The following is a 15,315-nucleotide window of genomic DNA, read 5'->3' as shown; positions in this document are numbered from 1 at the left end:
TAAATTACAATTTCCTAACCCATAGTCCTGAAAGCTGAATTGAGCTTGCAAAAACATTCCCTCACTTACAGCCCATTTGCCCCCAGCTCATTCTTCTTGCTTGATATTGCTTTCCCCTGTTGTGGGCAGAAGGGCTCCTGCTACATGACCACCATGTAGCCAGAAAGCATCCGAGTTTGCATTTTGCTCATAGAAAAGGTACAGATCTGGCCACATGACTGAGCATACACCCCCCTGGATGCAGGAGACCTAAATGGAGGCATTTCTGGATATGTGAAAAAAGTCATCTTCATAAGAGGCAACAATGTTAACACCAGTCATAAGCCAATTTAAGTCTTAATTTTGTTCCAGGACCGCTTAGTTTCTACTTGGATCTGAATTTTCCAACCTGTATCTTTGAGAACTGATCCTACATAAACACTTCTAGATTCAGCACACATTGCCAATATGAAAGGACACACTGCTCTGGGTCTATTTAAGCTGAATACTCCTGCTAGTGGCATAATGTCCATTAGACGTTGTATCCAGAGTTGTATGTTGCATTTTGGCTACTCCAAAAGAAAGAATAAAAACTTTCATGCAGAGTGAGCTCCTACATATTTTATTAAATGCATATGACAATTCTTTATCTCTAATCTGCAACATTTTTTCTTTTGAGAAATAATGGACTATTCATTTGAAGGAGTACTTTTTTTAACGCCTCTTCTCAAAGGTAGAAAATTTCCTTATTTTACTAGTGAGCTAGACTGTGCTAAAATGACATCTCAGATTTCTGAAAGTAAACATCAATTTGATATAGATTTATTGAGGATGACCAAGAACAAGAGGATCCTTGTGAAAGACAGAATGCAGCTTTTGTGTTTCCCTGCAAGAATTGTTCCTACAAGAAAGTTTTGCTGAAGGCACACCAATCACTAAATATACTGGGTTTTTGAATAACAAAGCTACTGCCAGCACTAACTATTTTGTTCTCTGCTATACTGAGAAATATTTCCATGAAAGCAGAATCAAGGATTTACCAAGAAAAGCTCATTTCAGTGTAAATGTTGTATGTCAGACTTCCTGAACACTTCCTTTTCAGGAAAGGTTTTTTTATCTAGTGGTTTTCCTCAATATGTTTCCTCACCTTCAAACAGAGTGAACATCTCAACTCACAAGCAGCTTCAGTACTTCACACAAACAAAAAAAGCAGGGCAACCCAGAATTACTTTTTACTACAAGAATTAAAGCATAATCTCCTGTATTGGTCAACATGGTTTCATTTCAGTTTCCAGCTATGTTAAAATTCCTTTCATGTAAATCTGTATTCCTGTATTCTTCAAAATTCAGAAATACTTTTCAGAGTGATTTGCAAATTATTGTATGATTATTACTATACAATAACTCTATGAGTCAGGCAACTTAGCAGGAACTAAATTTTCAGTAAAAAGATGCTCAAATTTTCTTCTAAAAAAGTTCTTGAAAAGGTTTTAGAAAAATTTTCCTCTTCACACAAAGGTAAACAGTGAAAGACACACAGTATGATCACAGTATAGATATACTTTTCCCTCTAAAATAGAAGTAGCAGAACAAAGAATCGTTCTACAGGTAATATATCTGAGTCCTAGAGACTTTAACAGTGAGAACATTCACCTTGGTGATAACATGTATCAGCTATTTTTCATGGATTTAGTAACTGGGATAGCAAAAGAAAAATGAAAGGACTGGATACCCCCTCAGAGTGTGTGTTGTTGGGAAGGGGAGAAGGGGAGAATGAAAAAGTGAAGGTAGCAGCCACTCCAGTTTAATTGTCTCTAAATCCTTTTCATGCTGGAAATCTACACAACGTATTAGGGTAGATGGTCTCCAGACTTCATTAATTTCTCCCTATACTTTTAATAGAATTCATAGTCAATTCATGTCTTTCAAAACTATCTGGTTTAGATCCAATAAATTAAACTTAAGCATTTTCGACATTAGTTTCCCCAGGCATTCCATGAGACTTTGGGAGAGGAAGCAATGTAATTTCTGATATAACTGGATGTTTGTGAACTGCATTTATGAAAGGTGAGTATTAGAGCTTGAATTCCATTCATTACTGTAAATAAAACTATCCAGAAGGAAACTACAGTGTGCACATTTTCCTGGTAGCTCAAAGAATGCCTCCCTAAAGGAGGACTGGGATAAAGTCCTAGAAACATTTTAATCTAAGGCTGTGTCGCAATACTTGGTAGCCACATGATCACCCAGATCCAGGAAACAATCCCACAGCAAAATAACCCCCCAAAATAAAACCTTTTTTGTCCAGCCAGTCAATTCCCAGCAGAATTCACCATGAAGCTACAAAAACACACTAGTACTGTACTGGATGAAATGCAACAGCAAGTCATCAATGTCACTGAAAAAAGTAATGTAAAACCTTAAACAGAACATGTAGCAATAGAACGAGCAGCTTGCAAAGGATGAACACTAACATTTCTTGACTAAGTCATTGAAATAGCATCTACAACAATAACTACACGTGGGAAGCACTGATCTTAATTATATAGGATCAGAAATACAAAGAGGGTAACACACACCTTCCAGAAACATTCATACACGTGGTTTTGTTTACCATCCTGCACTTTCCTATTTGACACTCCACAGGCTCCAAAAACAACAATCAGACAACATCTTGCATATTTGTTAAACTACTACGTATGCCACTAGATAGCTGTATGCCACTAGAAATAAACATTAGTGTTTCTAGAAGTATTTTTTCTTAATTAGTGTTTCAAAAAATACTGCACTTTTTTCAGAGAAAATCTGAGAAGGTCCCTGGAATGTGGAAATAGAGGGAGGGGAAGGGATGTTTAAATCGTGTTGCCATAAATTCAGTTGGTGAGCCTAGGCAAAATATGAGAAAGCAAGACTTAACACGAGCTAAGAAAACAGTGGTGAAGGGGAAAAAAAAAAAAAAAAACACAAAACTCGCAGTTTAATATCTCAATATATGAGGAAAGAGAGGGAAGAGAAAGAAGAAAGACTAGATCTTTTTGTTCACAGGTGAAAGGAATTTTGGACACCTGAAATTACTCTGTAGAAAGATTTTAAGTGAGGGCAGTCAGGTTTTCAAATGAGGAGGGAGGTCGTCTCAGCATCAACCTGAATCTTGAAACTCAAATACTTGGCTGCCTGCCAAGTGCAACACAAAACAAAATCTCTCTTTATACCTGTTAGTTTCACAGACCAGCAGTCTCCTCATTAAAGAAAAAAGAATATTTATTCTTCTTATGGTCTAAATAGCACAAAAAATCTTTCCGTCTATGAAAAGAATGATCATTTTTCACTAACTGACATTGGGAAAATAGTTTTAGGAATCACTGTTCAAAGACCAGAAGACTCTTCTGTTCAGTCTCATTATTTTTAGCTTCAGTAGATTTCATACTCTTCAGTACCTTAGATAGTGCTCCGATGCCAAACTTAAGAGCCAGAAACAGCTAAATTAAAGGTATCTCTCTGTGTGATATTACAAAGTTGAGCCCTAAGACAATGCACATAACTGGACAATATGCCTACTAAGTCAGCACAAACCCTCAGCCCTGCAGAAGACGGTCAAGTAAACTAAATCTTAAAAGACATGCAAATACCTACAGCTAGAGAACAGATTTCCCTATCTTAGCTTTCTGCTGCTTTCAAGTGAAAGTTGTGAAATCCAATGTTTTTCCTAGACAGAAAATGCTTTAGCTGCCTTTCCACAGAAAAATTTGCAACCCATGCAGATAAAAGTGGGAAGCTACTGTTGCAAAACATTTGCTAAAAAATTCTGATGATATTTCTAAACAAAAGGGAAGAGCTAGAACTAACTCATAGCTCTTTTAGAAAAAATACAAAAAGATACCTCCCGCAAACCCACCTTATCAAGATACAGAAGCAGAAATCCCAAAGGTTGACAGTTCCAAATGCATCTGGAAAAGTCAAAACACATAATGGGGATGACCAGACATAATGGAAAACATCTTCCTTTGACAAACCTGCAGAGGCTACAAAGGTACAAAATAAATCTTAGACTTCCTTTCTCCTTTGACTAAGTAAAAAAAAAAAAAAAAAAAAAAAAAAAGGGGAATGAAAAGCTTTCCTTTTGCTGCTCATTCAATCACTGCCAGCTCTGTAAGTGCTTTCTGATCCAAAAATTTCTCATGGAGAGAGTCTCTAATGAGAAGGAAGCTTTGTACTGCAGTTTGTTCAAACTGCAGAAGTAAGACGTTCCCCATCCTTCTGCACCAGCCTTTTGCGATTATTTGGCCAGCAAAATACCAGGATAAGTGATTGCAAAAGACACGTGAAGACAAGCAGCAACACTTGATATTGATTTGTTACCAACTTTTCAGGTAAAACATCAGAATGACTGGAATTCAGATTTAAAAAATCACATGCTACAGAAGTGCAAAAGAAGGTCTTCTGTTCGTGATGCATTCTCTTCAAAAGACAGGCTATTTACAGATGCCCTTGCCAAGAAAGTAATATCTCAAATGAGAACTTGACAATTTCCTTCAGCTTTAAGATAACTCTGATCTTTTTGCATAGTACATCTGCTCTTCTACAGGGAAATTAAAGCACGTTGTTAGTGTTTTCCTTGTTAGTGTTCCATAAGTAGTTACTACTTGTTAAAAACAACTTCATTCACACTGTACTTCAGAAGATAAACTAACCAAGAATCACCCCAGTTTCAGATTTTCAACATAAAGGAAGGATGGGAAAAAATGGATAAAACTGAGACTTGGCTGTCCCACTGTAACAATACGCCACAACTGGCAGTACAATACTGAAAATACCCCAGCTAACCAAGTCACCTCACATATTCAATGTAGTTCTTAAAATGCTCATTTTGCATAGCCTAAAAGCTAGTTATACTCCTCTAATATTTACTTCTACTGCTACACAACTAGTGGCTTTGGAAAAAAAACCCACACCTCTCAGGGCACAAATAACAATCTTTGTTAGTAATACAAATCTTTGGAAGTGTATATGAGCTTAATAAAATTACATTCAGGTCTCACCAGATCATAATAAGATATTTCCATCATACTTGCAGAGAATTCTTTGTTTCTTTTTGTTTTTCTGACCCTATGCTTCAAAATTAACTTTTAAATAAATGGATAGCATGGACTCATGCTCACCTATTGACTTAATGATGAATGACATGAAAAAAATTGATTTCAAGCAGTTATTTGTTTTGTATTCTCAACGTATTTTCATATTTTTATGGAAGGAAAAATGTCCTACATTCTGATTCTTTATTTTAAAAATATCAACCTATTACCACTTCAAACATTCAAGTTGCTATTTACATGAAATCTACAGCATTGTGGTCTTGACTGCTGCTATATTTGAACAAGCAGGTGTTAAAGAAAATCATCTATAGTAGAACTACCCACATAAAAAGCAAGCCAACTGCTGCTGTAACAGGAGAATGTGTCTCCAGTGAGACAGATAATGTGCATGGACATAACTCCCAAGATAAACATAAACAGTATATCACAAATAAAATCCTAGGTATCCTTTAGATAATTTGCCTATTATTTCAAAAGAAAGGTTATTTCAACTTCCTAAAGACATAATTTTGTCTAAATCCTAAGCAGTTCTAACATTAATTTTAGAGTTGTTACAAAAATAATACATTTCCTCATTGGAATACAATCCCACACATGAAGCTTCACAGAGATTTATAGGAGTCTTCTTTAGAATTGTTAAACACACCTGAATTACAAAAACACAGATTTTGAAGAAAAACAACAAACAGTTCTAGAAGCACAGCCTCAGAGAATTCATGGAAAACTAATAATAGGGATAGGTGCCAGTGATGGCCAAACAAGCCTTATTTAACTAAATAATTAGGAGCATTGTGATGATGGCAAAAATACTACTTGCATATGAGTTAGCTAGCTCTTATTTATACATGATAACTGTTGTGTTTATTATTTCATAATCTACATTTTTCTAAAGGTTACTTTATCTCTTATCTTTTAAAAAACAGTAAAAAAATCCAGAAACATTTACAAATATTTTGAAGTTACCATTTAAAACCATTTATTACACCCTGATTAGAATATTTCTGATAACACCCCAGATTATCACTACTCCCCACTGGGTTAAATCCATAACAATACAGAAGAACCACAATCAGACAGAGCACTTAAAGTATTCATAATAATGTTCCTACTTACGTTTCTGTGTCTGAAACTAATGACTCATTATTACACACATCATTGAAGGTATGAAGTTGATTCTATAGTTAGAAAAAGGAAGAAAAAAATTAAAATTTTATCTAAATATTTTGTGAGGTAGTTGTCTTTAATAAATAATATTAGTGACAGTAAACATTTTTTCTAATGCTTTCAATGTTTTTAAATACAACTCTTTGACAAAAATTGAAACAACAAGCATTCTAGTAGGCAAGAAGGATTTTTTTTGTTTGTTTTTTAAATCAACCTTTCTTTCATTAAACCAATTAAATGATGTTAGGAAAGTCTGCCCTCTACAGAAATCAAAGCAAGGCATTTAGCAGTAACTCTGCACACAGGTTTTTATGAGACATGGAACTCACACTCTGGAAAGTAATGAGTAAGGTTGAGTCCCCCATTACTGTACTGTAAAGCTTACTACAACAGCAAAGATTTCAATATTGATAATGTGACGAAAGAAAGCCTACAAAATTGGAGAGTGAAAATTACAAAAGACTGTATATATAATGAAACTTTTTTCACTATGTCACAAAGAAATGAAAAGCCTGTTAAAGGATTACATCTTACACACTAATCATCCCATGTTTACACAACACCTTAGTAATTCATGAACCCCAGATTTTTGTGGTTGTACACTAATTGGAATTTTGTTTAGGTTGCCACAATTCCTTGTTAATATCCTTGGAAGTTCAAAATTTTGAAAAGCTGTAGCTGATAGTGGTTGTGTTTTTTCGGGGGGGGGGGGACGGGACAGGGTTGGCTGGTTGGTTTTTGTTAAATTCAGTGCCTTACTCTATTTACAGGAAAGAAACTTTATTTGCTATGTTAGTATATGAACTCCATGTTTTGGAAATCCACGTGACTTAAACATATCATTAGCATTAATAATAATTATTAATCTCACTGTCAGCTATTTCAATCTTCTACTACTGTTAACTATAACAGATTCAAATAATATGAGACAGAATAGCTTGTGGGGATTGCATCACCATTTATAAAAAAACAAAAACCAAAAAAAACAACAAAGTTGTCTTTAAAAGTGAGAGATGTTTATCATCATTTGAAACTTAGGTCAAGGCAGCATGAGAAATTTGGACCATTACAATACCTGAAGGTTATGATGGAGGAGAGTGAGAGTAAACTAGGAGTACTGGGAATTTTAAAATAAAAGCTACACGCAAATTTTATTCACGTTTTGTTGAAACTACAGGATCTACATTTTAAAAAACATTAAAAAATCTGTTATGCACCTTTAAACATTTATAATTTCTCTAGTATTTAGAAAGGCTATCCATATGCACTTCCTCTGGAGATGTGCTCTCAAAAAAGACCATGAAACTGTTATAACTCTCTACTATGCAACTTGACACAATTGGCTGAAATCACACTGGTTTTCTTCCACATCTGTAAGCCTAAGGGGTCTTTATAGAAAATACTAATTTCAACCCTCAGAACCAACTTTCCAGATACATAGATGACTGTTTCCAATTCTTTACATGTATATGATATTTTTAAACATTTAAAATTACATAATGAAACTTATTGGTCATCTTGTCATCAAAAACATTAAAGACACAGGAATGAAGTTTTTGAAATTCAAATTAAAGTTGTTGCAGAACTTCTTCAAAGAAGTTATTTATTTGCTTCTTTCTTGAAACAACTCAAGTTCACATGCTCTACAATTCTGGTGAGTTAATCTCCTTCAGACTGTACAGAAAGATTTATTTGTGCCTAACCTCAACAACTTTAAAGTGAAAAAACGTTTTTGAAGAAGTAAAATTGAAAATGAATTAAAATTAGACACGAGAGCCTGATTACACCATTACTACAGATAAGTTATTAATAGATATTTTCAAATGAAATACATTTAGGAGTGGAAAAATACGTGAACAGAACTTAATGAACAAATTGTTATGGCTGATTAGAATTGGGTCAAATACAGAAGTGGAAGGTCACTGGTATTTCTGAAGACTCACGCCCCATCTGAAAATGTTTTCAAAGGTATCAGAAAGTGAAAGAGTATCAAAGTATGACCATTATCGATTTTAAATCTATGGTCATGTGTTGATCCAAACTTCCAATACAAAATCCTTATCCAAGAGAATTTTGATGAAAGCTTTTCTTTTTCATATTTGCAGGTTCAAATAATTTATACAACTAGTCTTAGATTACTGGCACAACAGTACAATACAAAGTACACGTGGAATAGTGCCACACCACCTTAGCCTCACTCACCTCCAAACTTTTTTTTGACTTCATTTGGTTACTATGAAATGCCAAAGAGAGTAACATACTCTTACAATTCTGCAAGATATATGAAAGATTGCAAGAAAACAAAGAGCCCTCTGCCCAGACACTCCTTTATCTAACACAAACGTGTTAGTTACAAAGTACAACAGAGGAATGAAGTTTTCAGCAAAGAACAAAAAGGAATCTCCCTAGCTACTCTTGTCTCAAGACCCAGGCATCAAAAGAAATTACACTTTCTACACAGGAAATCAACCCAGGAAGAATAAACACGCAGTGCGCAAGTTTGTACTGAATTTACTCTGGGAAAACCCTACAATGTTACCTTTGTATTTTCACTAATTCACAGAAATAAAAATGTGTTGAACACCTGGAAAAGGAAGGATGCCCAGATCAGTTATGGGAATTCATTTTCACATATTTAAGTTCATCTGTAACTGGAAGGACATGAAAAAAAAAAAAGAGTCCTATCTGTGATACAATAGTAAAGAGAGAAGAGGGTATTTTGGAACTGAACCACCTCAACTGATGGATGACTGGGAGATGAAACCGAAAAGAACCAAGGTAACAACAAAAATAAAACTCCAGGTATATCGTAGTTTACACTTTGCTGTAGTTTTCTGTAGCTATTTCCAGCTTGATATTCAACCAGTCAAGCTTCCACTTTGCTAAAATTAACCTACATGTGTCTGTCTTCAACCTTGTTTTGTCAATAAGAACTTAAGTCAGATGATATGACACATTATGTATACACTACTCCCTCAAGAGAGGCAAGTCTGTATTTGGTGGTAAGCAAATATAATCCCTGTATGCCATACAGCACGTATTCTGTGAGTCTCAAGAGGTTCCACGAAACTGAAAGGTTTAATTTTAGGACTGGTCATGTTAGCTGTTAGGCAGGAAAAAAAATCTCTCGGCAGACACAAATCAACACCTCCATGTTAGAACACATGTATCTGTTTAGATTCGTTTATGGTTTTGGTCAAAAATTTCCCTCTCCATAATAATGGCAAAAGTGTCTTTATCTTACAAAAGGAGTAATTAGGCATGCCACAGAACTTATTTGACCAGCTCTGTATTAGTCTTGATCCTGTGAGTGAAGTTAGAAATACATATCCAAGTCAACTTTCCGTATAAATAACGAGAAGATAATTCTTCTTTGAAATAAAATGTATATTTGAAAGTTCACACTTTTGAGTATTTTGCATAAAATTGCGGTGCAAGTTTTCTTTGAATCTTCACATCTATTTGAGAAGTGAAGTGACAAATTGCTTCAAGGCTAAATTCTCAACTTTAGGCAAATGGAAGTCCAAGAAAGGAAAATATTTTTCAGTTGCAGTTATCTTGGTTCTAAAGTCTTAAATACATAACAGGAGGCTGAAATTGTGCTGACTGAGAAGAACACTTCAATGAAATTACTTTGACAAATTCTAGCCATCAAAGACATGAACAGAAAAAAAATCAGAAAAGTAGTCATGAAAGTACATCAGTAATAGAGAAGGTTGTCTGAAAATACTAACTAAACTGACCTACATTACATATTTGTAAGCAGATCCTTGCTTGCAAAGAGGACGCAAAACTTCAGTAAAGAAGCAGTCAAAATTTCTGTAAATTTTGGTTCAAATTTCACTCTCAAAGTTGCACAGATCTGGCAATTAAAATAGTTCCAGGCAAAGCAACAAAATAGAGCAAAATTCAGAAGCCAAACAAAAAAAAGCAAATGATGCTTCCAAAGACATCTTCCTAAGATCTTTAAAAAGAGAACCAAAAAGAGAAAATTTTTATTTGAATAAGAAAGAATAATGAACTGTCTCAAGAGTTCCAGAGAAGTTTTAGAGACTATTCTTATAAAAAAATCAATGACTTATTAACAAACAATATTCCAAATTGATTTTTGTGTGTGTGTGTGTGTGTGTGTGGTTTTTGTTTGTTTGTTTTTACAAGCTGAAACCTATTTGCTTTAATCTAAAACTGTTGTAGAATATTGCTTTTGGTAATACATACCTGTTATTAAAAACCTCACTTTTACATTATATATCATAATATTTATCAATTGTAATATGTCAAAGTGTAACAATTTAAAATTATGCTATTTCGCACTCCCCTAAAAGACCTATATGCATGAAAAATAAACAAACTGATACATTCTCATTTTCAGACTTTCTTTTGGTAAGGATATACAAAAATGCATACAGTGGCAGTTGAAGGACAACTGTACAAAACTGAAGTAAAATACTTAGAGAAATAAAAATCTAATGTAATTGGAACTATGCAAACATTGGAAAATTTACTTTTAAATCAATGATACTCAAAATTATATTTTCCAAAATTGCACAAAATTAAAAAAAAAAAAAGATAAAGAGGAGAGGAAGGAGGGATTACTTCTATGTCCAACCAACGGACATATTTTTAAAATATATCTACCACATATTATGAGAGATCTGTAATTGTATAAATAATAAAGGACATGGAAATGAAAAGTCAAAACAAAAATATATGCCATATTTCCACCTAAGACTTCATCAACTCAAATTTTCTTCTTACACAGAAAGAATCCAAAAATTCAATTTACACTAATTAATTAGGACAGAAAATTAGAATTCAGGCACTGAGCATGCAATATACAGCATTTATGTAAAGTCATGTAAATTACTTATGTATATAAATTACACATACAGTGACAAATACATGTTGTCACTATTTCGTTCAAAACTTAAATTTCTCTGTAGCTTACTTTAGCACCTCCACTGGACAAACTGCATTACGTTTTCATTTGTATAAATACGAAACTGAATGGACAACGGATTCAGATAACTTGTCTTGTATTTACTGACACTCAGTGATGAACAGAATCACTGTGTGATACTATGTAATCTGTTAGAACAGAGATGATTAAATGTGCTCAGAAAAGACTACAAAACTTAAGAAGTACATGTTTATTCATTCTAGTATAGTTTGTTCCTATTCATCATTTTGTGCATTAAGGCAGACATGACAATATGACCCATAAATCTTAAATACAAGAGTGTCAGCAAAACACAAAATTGAAAAGGCCCAGGTTAATAAAAAAAAGTTTAAAAGTTCACTTCTGTCCCTGCATGACTATAATGCGTATGTAGGAAACAATGACAGACAAAGGATGCCCAATGTACCTTGACTGGTGCCATTTGGAGCATTTCCATGGGAAAGAGAAGAGTGGGGGTTCTGGTTTTAATCTATTTCTATTTAATACTGTTTGCATTTACCTATTCAATTCCATCTTCTGCTAATTGATGCAGAAATGCACTCTCTTGAGAAACAGACTATACTAAACAAACAGGAAAAAGAGGTACGTACAATTTGGAGAAGTAGCTACACTACAGTCAAGACACTGTAAAGGTAACAATCAAAACAGACTGAAAGCCTTTGTAAGCAACAAATATAGCCATGTCAAGGGACTTAATTTCACATACCTGTTGCAAAACATGGTTATAATACAGTTTTGTTTAGAATGGTAAATTGTTCAGGAAATGTGTTATAGGTCTAGATACTGCAGAACATAGACATGTCTTAGTCATATCTCTCAGTGCACCTTATATTCAGAACCACAACTGTAATTTCCTAAGATTGCATCTACGAGGATTCTCTTGTTTTCACATGTTAAAAAAGCCCCCCAAATAAGTCAGTAATGTAAAACACAATAGAAACATTATTTTTCTAAATATTTATATTTTTAAAAAGTTCTTACTGTTATTTGACTCAGTCCAGCCAATCGCATTGTTAGAGTTGGAGACATAAAGTATTTAAATGCAAGATCAAGACTTTCTTTATCAAAACACAAGGCTGTATCCAATGGTTCTTTAACTGTACTCCACATTAAATCTGCCATGTTCCGGGCTGCACTCTGTCTCAACTCCTGGTCTGACAGTTTACATAAATACCTGGAATAAATTACAAATGGAAGAAAAGAAAGAGTATGATTCAAACTAGAACAATCCTAGAACACCATCTTGATTATAGCAAATATGTATTTCCAACAGCTGTAAGAGTAATGAGTTAAAATATCACTATCAATAATATATCAGAAGTTGACAACAATGAAAAAAACCACCGGGGAAGAACAGAATTATGTAAAATACATTAAAAAGGAAATACATTTCTGACTTTAATCCTCTTCAAATTTCTTTGTCAAAAAAACAGATACCCACAAAATGACATGAATCCCACACAGTTCTTTGGAAATGCAGATTGGAAGCCTTCAGTATTTTGAAGTGTCGGCTACATCCAACCTAGATTTAACTACGCAGAAATGTGTTAAAATCCATTTGTTTGACAGCCTAAGTCTGGATCTATCCTTGGAGACTGGACAAATACATGCAAGAATCTTTTAAAATATAAAAGAGATACTAAACTACACTTAACTAGATTTATACACCATTCCTTCGCATTTGCATTGTAAAAACATTAGTAAATTAAGAAAATAAAAAATACAGGCCCTGATTCTTATTTAGATTGAGGCCTTTTTTCACAGCTCTTGTGTAGTGGCCTTAAAATAAACACACTTCAACGATACTTAACATTGTCAAACATAACAAAGAGACTTCAGCGCAAATAATCAAAGACTGTGGATCTATGACAGGAATCACTGATAAGTAACAGAAGGACAAGAGAAGGACCACTGGGAGCCATCGTAACCAGATTCCTCACTGTTATTAACTGTAATATTTCTTTTCTTATGCTGAGCACTGGAAATCAGATAATGGCAAGGAAGTAATGCTTCTGTGCAATGATTTCTAAACAAAAGAAAAAGTGGCAATGAAAAGGCATAACTCATTTGAAAAAGTTCAGCAGCAAACCCAACCTAGTCACCTATTTCTAATCTACAGACAGGTGAGAGGATTAGAAACACTGATGAAAAAATTCATTGGTCTGTGTTACCAAATGTAATCGTCTCAACTATCAGTAACCATGGACCATCTTTTATCTCCACATTTTTACATGCAAACTATAATCAGTCCTGGTTCCCAAACCTTTTCAATCATAATTTAAGCTGTGGGGGAAGAAATGCCTTTTTCCAAGACGGGAAATGCCATCTTTATGAGGAAGCACGTCAAACTTGACCCTACCTCAAAGTGAAACTGCAACTGAAGGAAAGTCCACGTATAACCAAAGCCTTTATTTCTGGTTAAATATTGGCACAGGTTTCCTAGAGAAGTGGTTGATGTCCCATGCCTGTCAGTGTTCAAGAGACATTTGGACGATGTCCTCAATAACAGGCTTTAACTTCTGGTTAGCCCTGAAGCGGTCAGGCAGTTGGACTCGATGATTTTTGAAGGTCTCTTCCAACTGAACTAGTCTATTCAATTTTGTTCTAGAATGCACATTAAGTCATACTTGATCGTTTTGTCAAGATTTCAAAAGATCTTGAAGATGTTAGAAGAAATTAACAAATCCTCACTTTACATATAACAGATAAAGAGTGCATGTGTGTAACAGGCAGGAATGGGCATGGATCAATTTACACAGAAAGAAGGATGCTTTTGAGGCTTCATTGCATTTCACTAACAAGGCTATCACCTGAAACCTTGCTTACACTAGAAAGTTTGGTGAAGCAACCATGTTGATATGGTTAATGTAACAAAAGTTTCTGATTATCAAGCAACAGTATCAATGTAAGCCCACTTTTATTCATAAAACTTAAACTGCAGCAATATTTTTAAAGTTCTTTTAACTTATTTACTGTATTTAGTCTAAGCTTACATCAGACCTGTGTCATGTTTTCTGTACTATATAATTGAGATAGAATTTTTAAAAATCCCACTTTTATAACTTAAAGTACAGTGTAGGTGCATTTTCAGAGCTACAGAAGTACTCCAACAGTACAATCTGTTTTGCCCAGGGTCTAGAGAAAGCTACAGAGAAAAAGCACTTTTTGTTTGTTAATTTGCACCCTTTCTAAGCTTTTTTAATGTAACTGGGTTATTCTAAGAGTTAAGCACAGTATAGGTGTAGAATCACAGAATGGCTGAGGTTGGAAGGGACCTCTGGAGGTCACCTGGTCCAACCCCCTTCTCAACCAGAGCCACATCCAGATGGCTTTTGAAGATACCATACTTGCCTTTACAAGTATAAATGGATCTACATTAGAAAATTTATTGGCACTATTATACTGGTCATAAATTAAATATGATCATGTTTTTATTACCAGGATTAAATCTGCTGAAACTTCCAAAGTATGCTAAGCCTCATTTTGGTTACGGAAGGATACAGTGGCCTAAGCCTGTTTCTATCAGTAAACTGGGTCCATTTTATGCTTTTACCAGTATAACTTAATTTTTAACAAAAATGAAATCTTTAGCTAGCACTGGCAATTAATACACATTTTTCCTTACACTGACTAGCTGTAAATTTGCTGCACTGCTTTCCACAAGAACAGTGTCACTGGAGCAAGACAAAAGGTCTGGTCAGCCCAAATAGACTCTCTAAAAGCAGATGAAATATTTATCCCTTATGTTAAAAGAAAAAAAAGATGAAACTATGTACTACTGTGAATTCATTTATCTCTTCCTTTTATACTTTTGGCTTTCTCATTAACCTGTGGCCGTTAGTTTCACAATTGCGTTTGCATGAAAAACAAACTTCTGTTAAGCCTGCAACCTGATGATTGCAGTGGATGTTCTCCTCTTTTTATTTTTGAAAAACTGTATAATCATCCCCTATTATCTTCATATTGTTGTCTTCATATCACTCATATAACAGCCATTCTTGTCAAAAAAAAAAACCAAAAAACTAGACTGCCTCTTAATGACGGTTTTTGTCTACCTGCTTCATAACCCTTCTATCACCTCAGCAGTTGTTGTTACCTTTGTGAAATGGAATTAACAGA

The 15,315-nt window shown here is 34.4% G+C and overlaps 1 protein-coding gene across 8 annotated transcripts in view; it reads right to left on the bottom strand.

Annotated features, from left to right (window-relative positions):
* USP34 (ubiquitin specific peptidase 34) overlaps positions 1-15,315 on the bottom strand; it is a 129,604-nt gene that overhangs the window by 78,834 nt on the left and 35,455 nt on the right. For 7 of the 8 annotated variants that reach the window (XM_040550506.1, XM_040550509.1, XM_040550508.1 and 4 more), the window contains 2 exons: positions 12,178-12,370; positions 6,186-6,247 (listed from right to left, as the gene is read on the bottom strand). In XM_040550506.1, coding sequence (XP_040406440.1) covers positions 6,186-6,247; positions 12,178-12,370 — 255 coding nt within the window. Of the gene's footprint in view, positions 1-6,185; positions 6,248-12,177; positions 12,371-13,555; positions 13,774-15,315 lie in introns of those variants that run through there. The other variant, XM_040550514.1, reaches the window with a different exon arrangement.

The sequence above is a fragment of the Cygnus olor genome, chromosome 3 (assembly GCF_009769625.2).
Source record: "Cygnus olor isolate bCygOlo1 chromosome 3, bCygOlo1.pri.v2, whole genome shotgun sequence".
NCBI lineage: Eukaryota > Metazoa > Chordata > Aves > Anseriformes > Anatidae > Cygnus > Cygnus olor.
The sequence above is the reverse complement of the archived record's forward strand: the minus strand, read 5'-3'. Positions and strand labels throughout refer to the sequence as shown.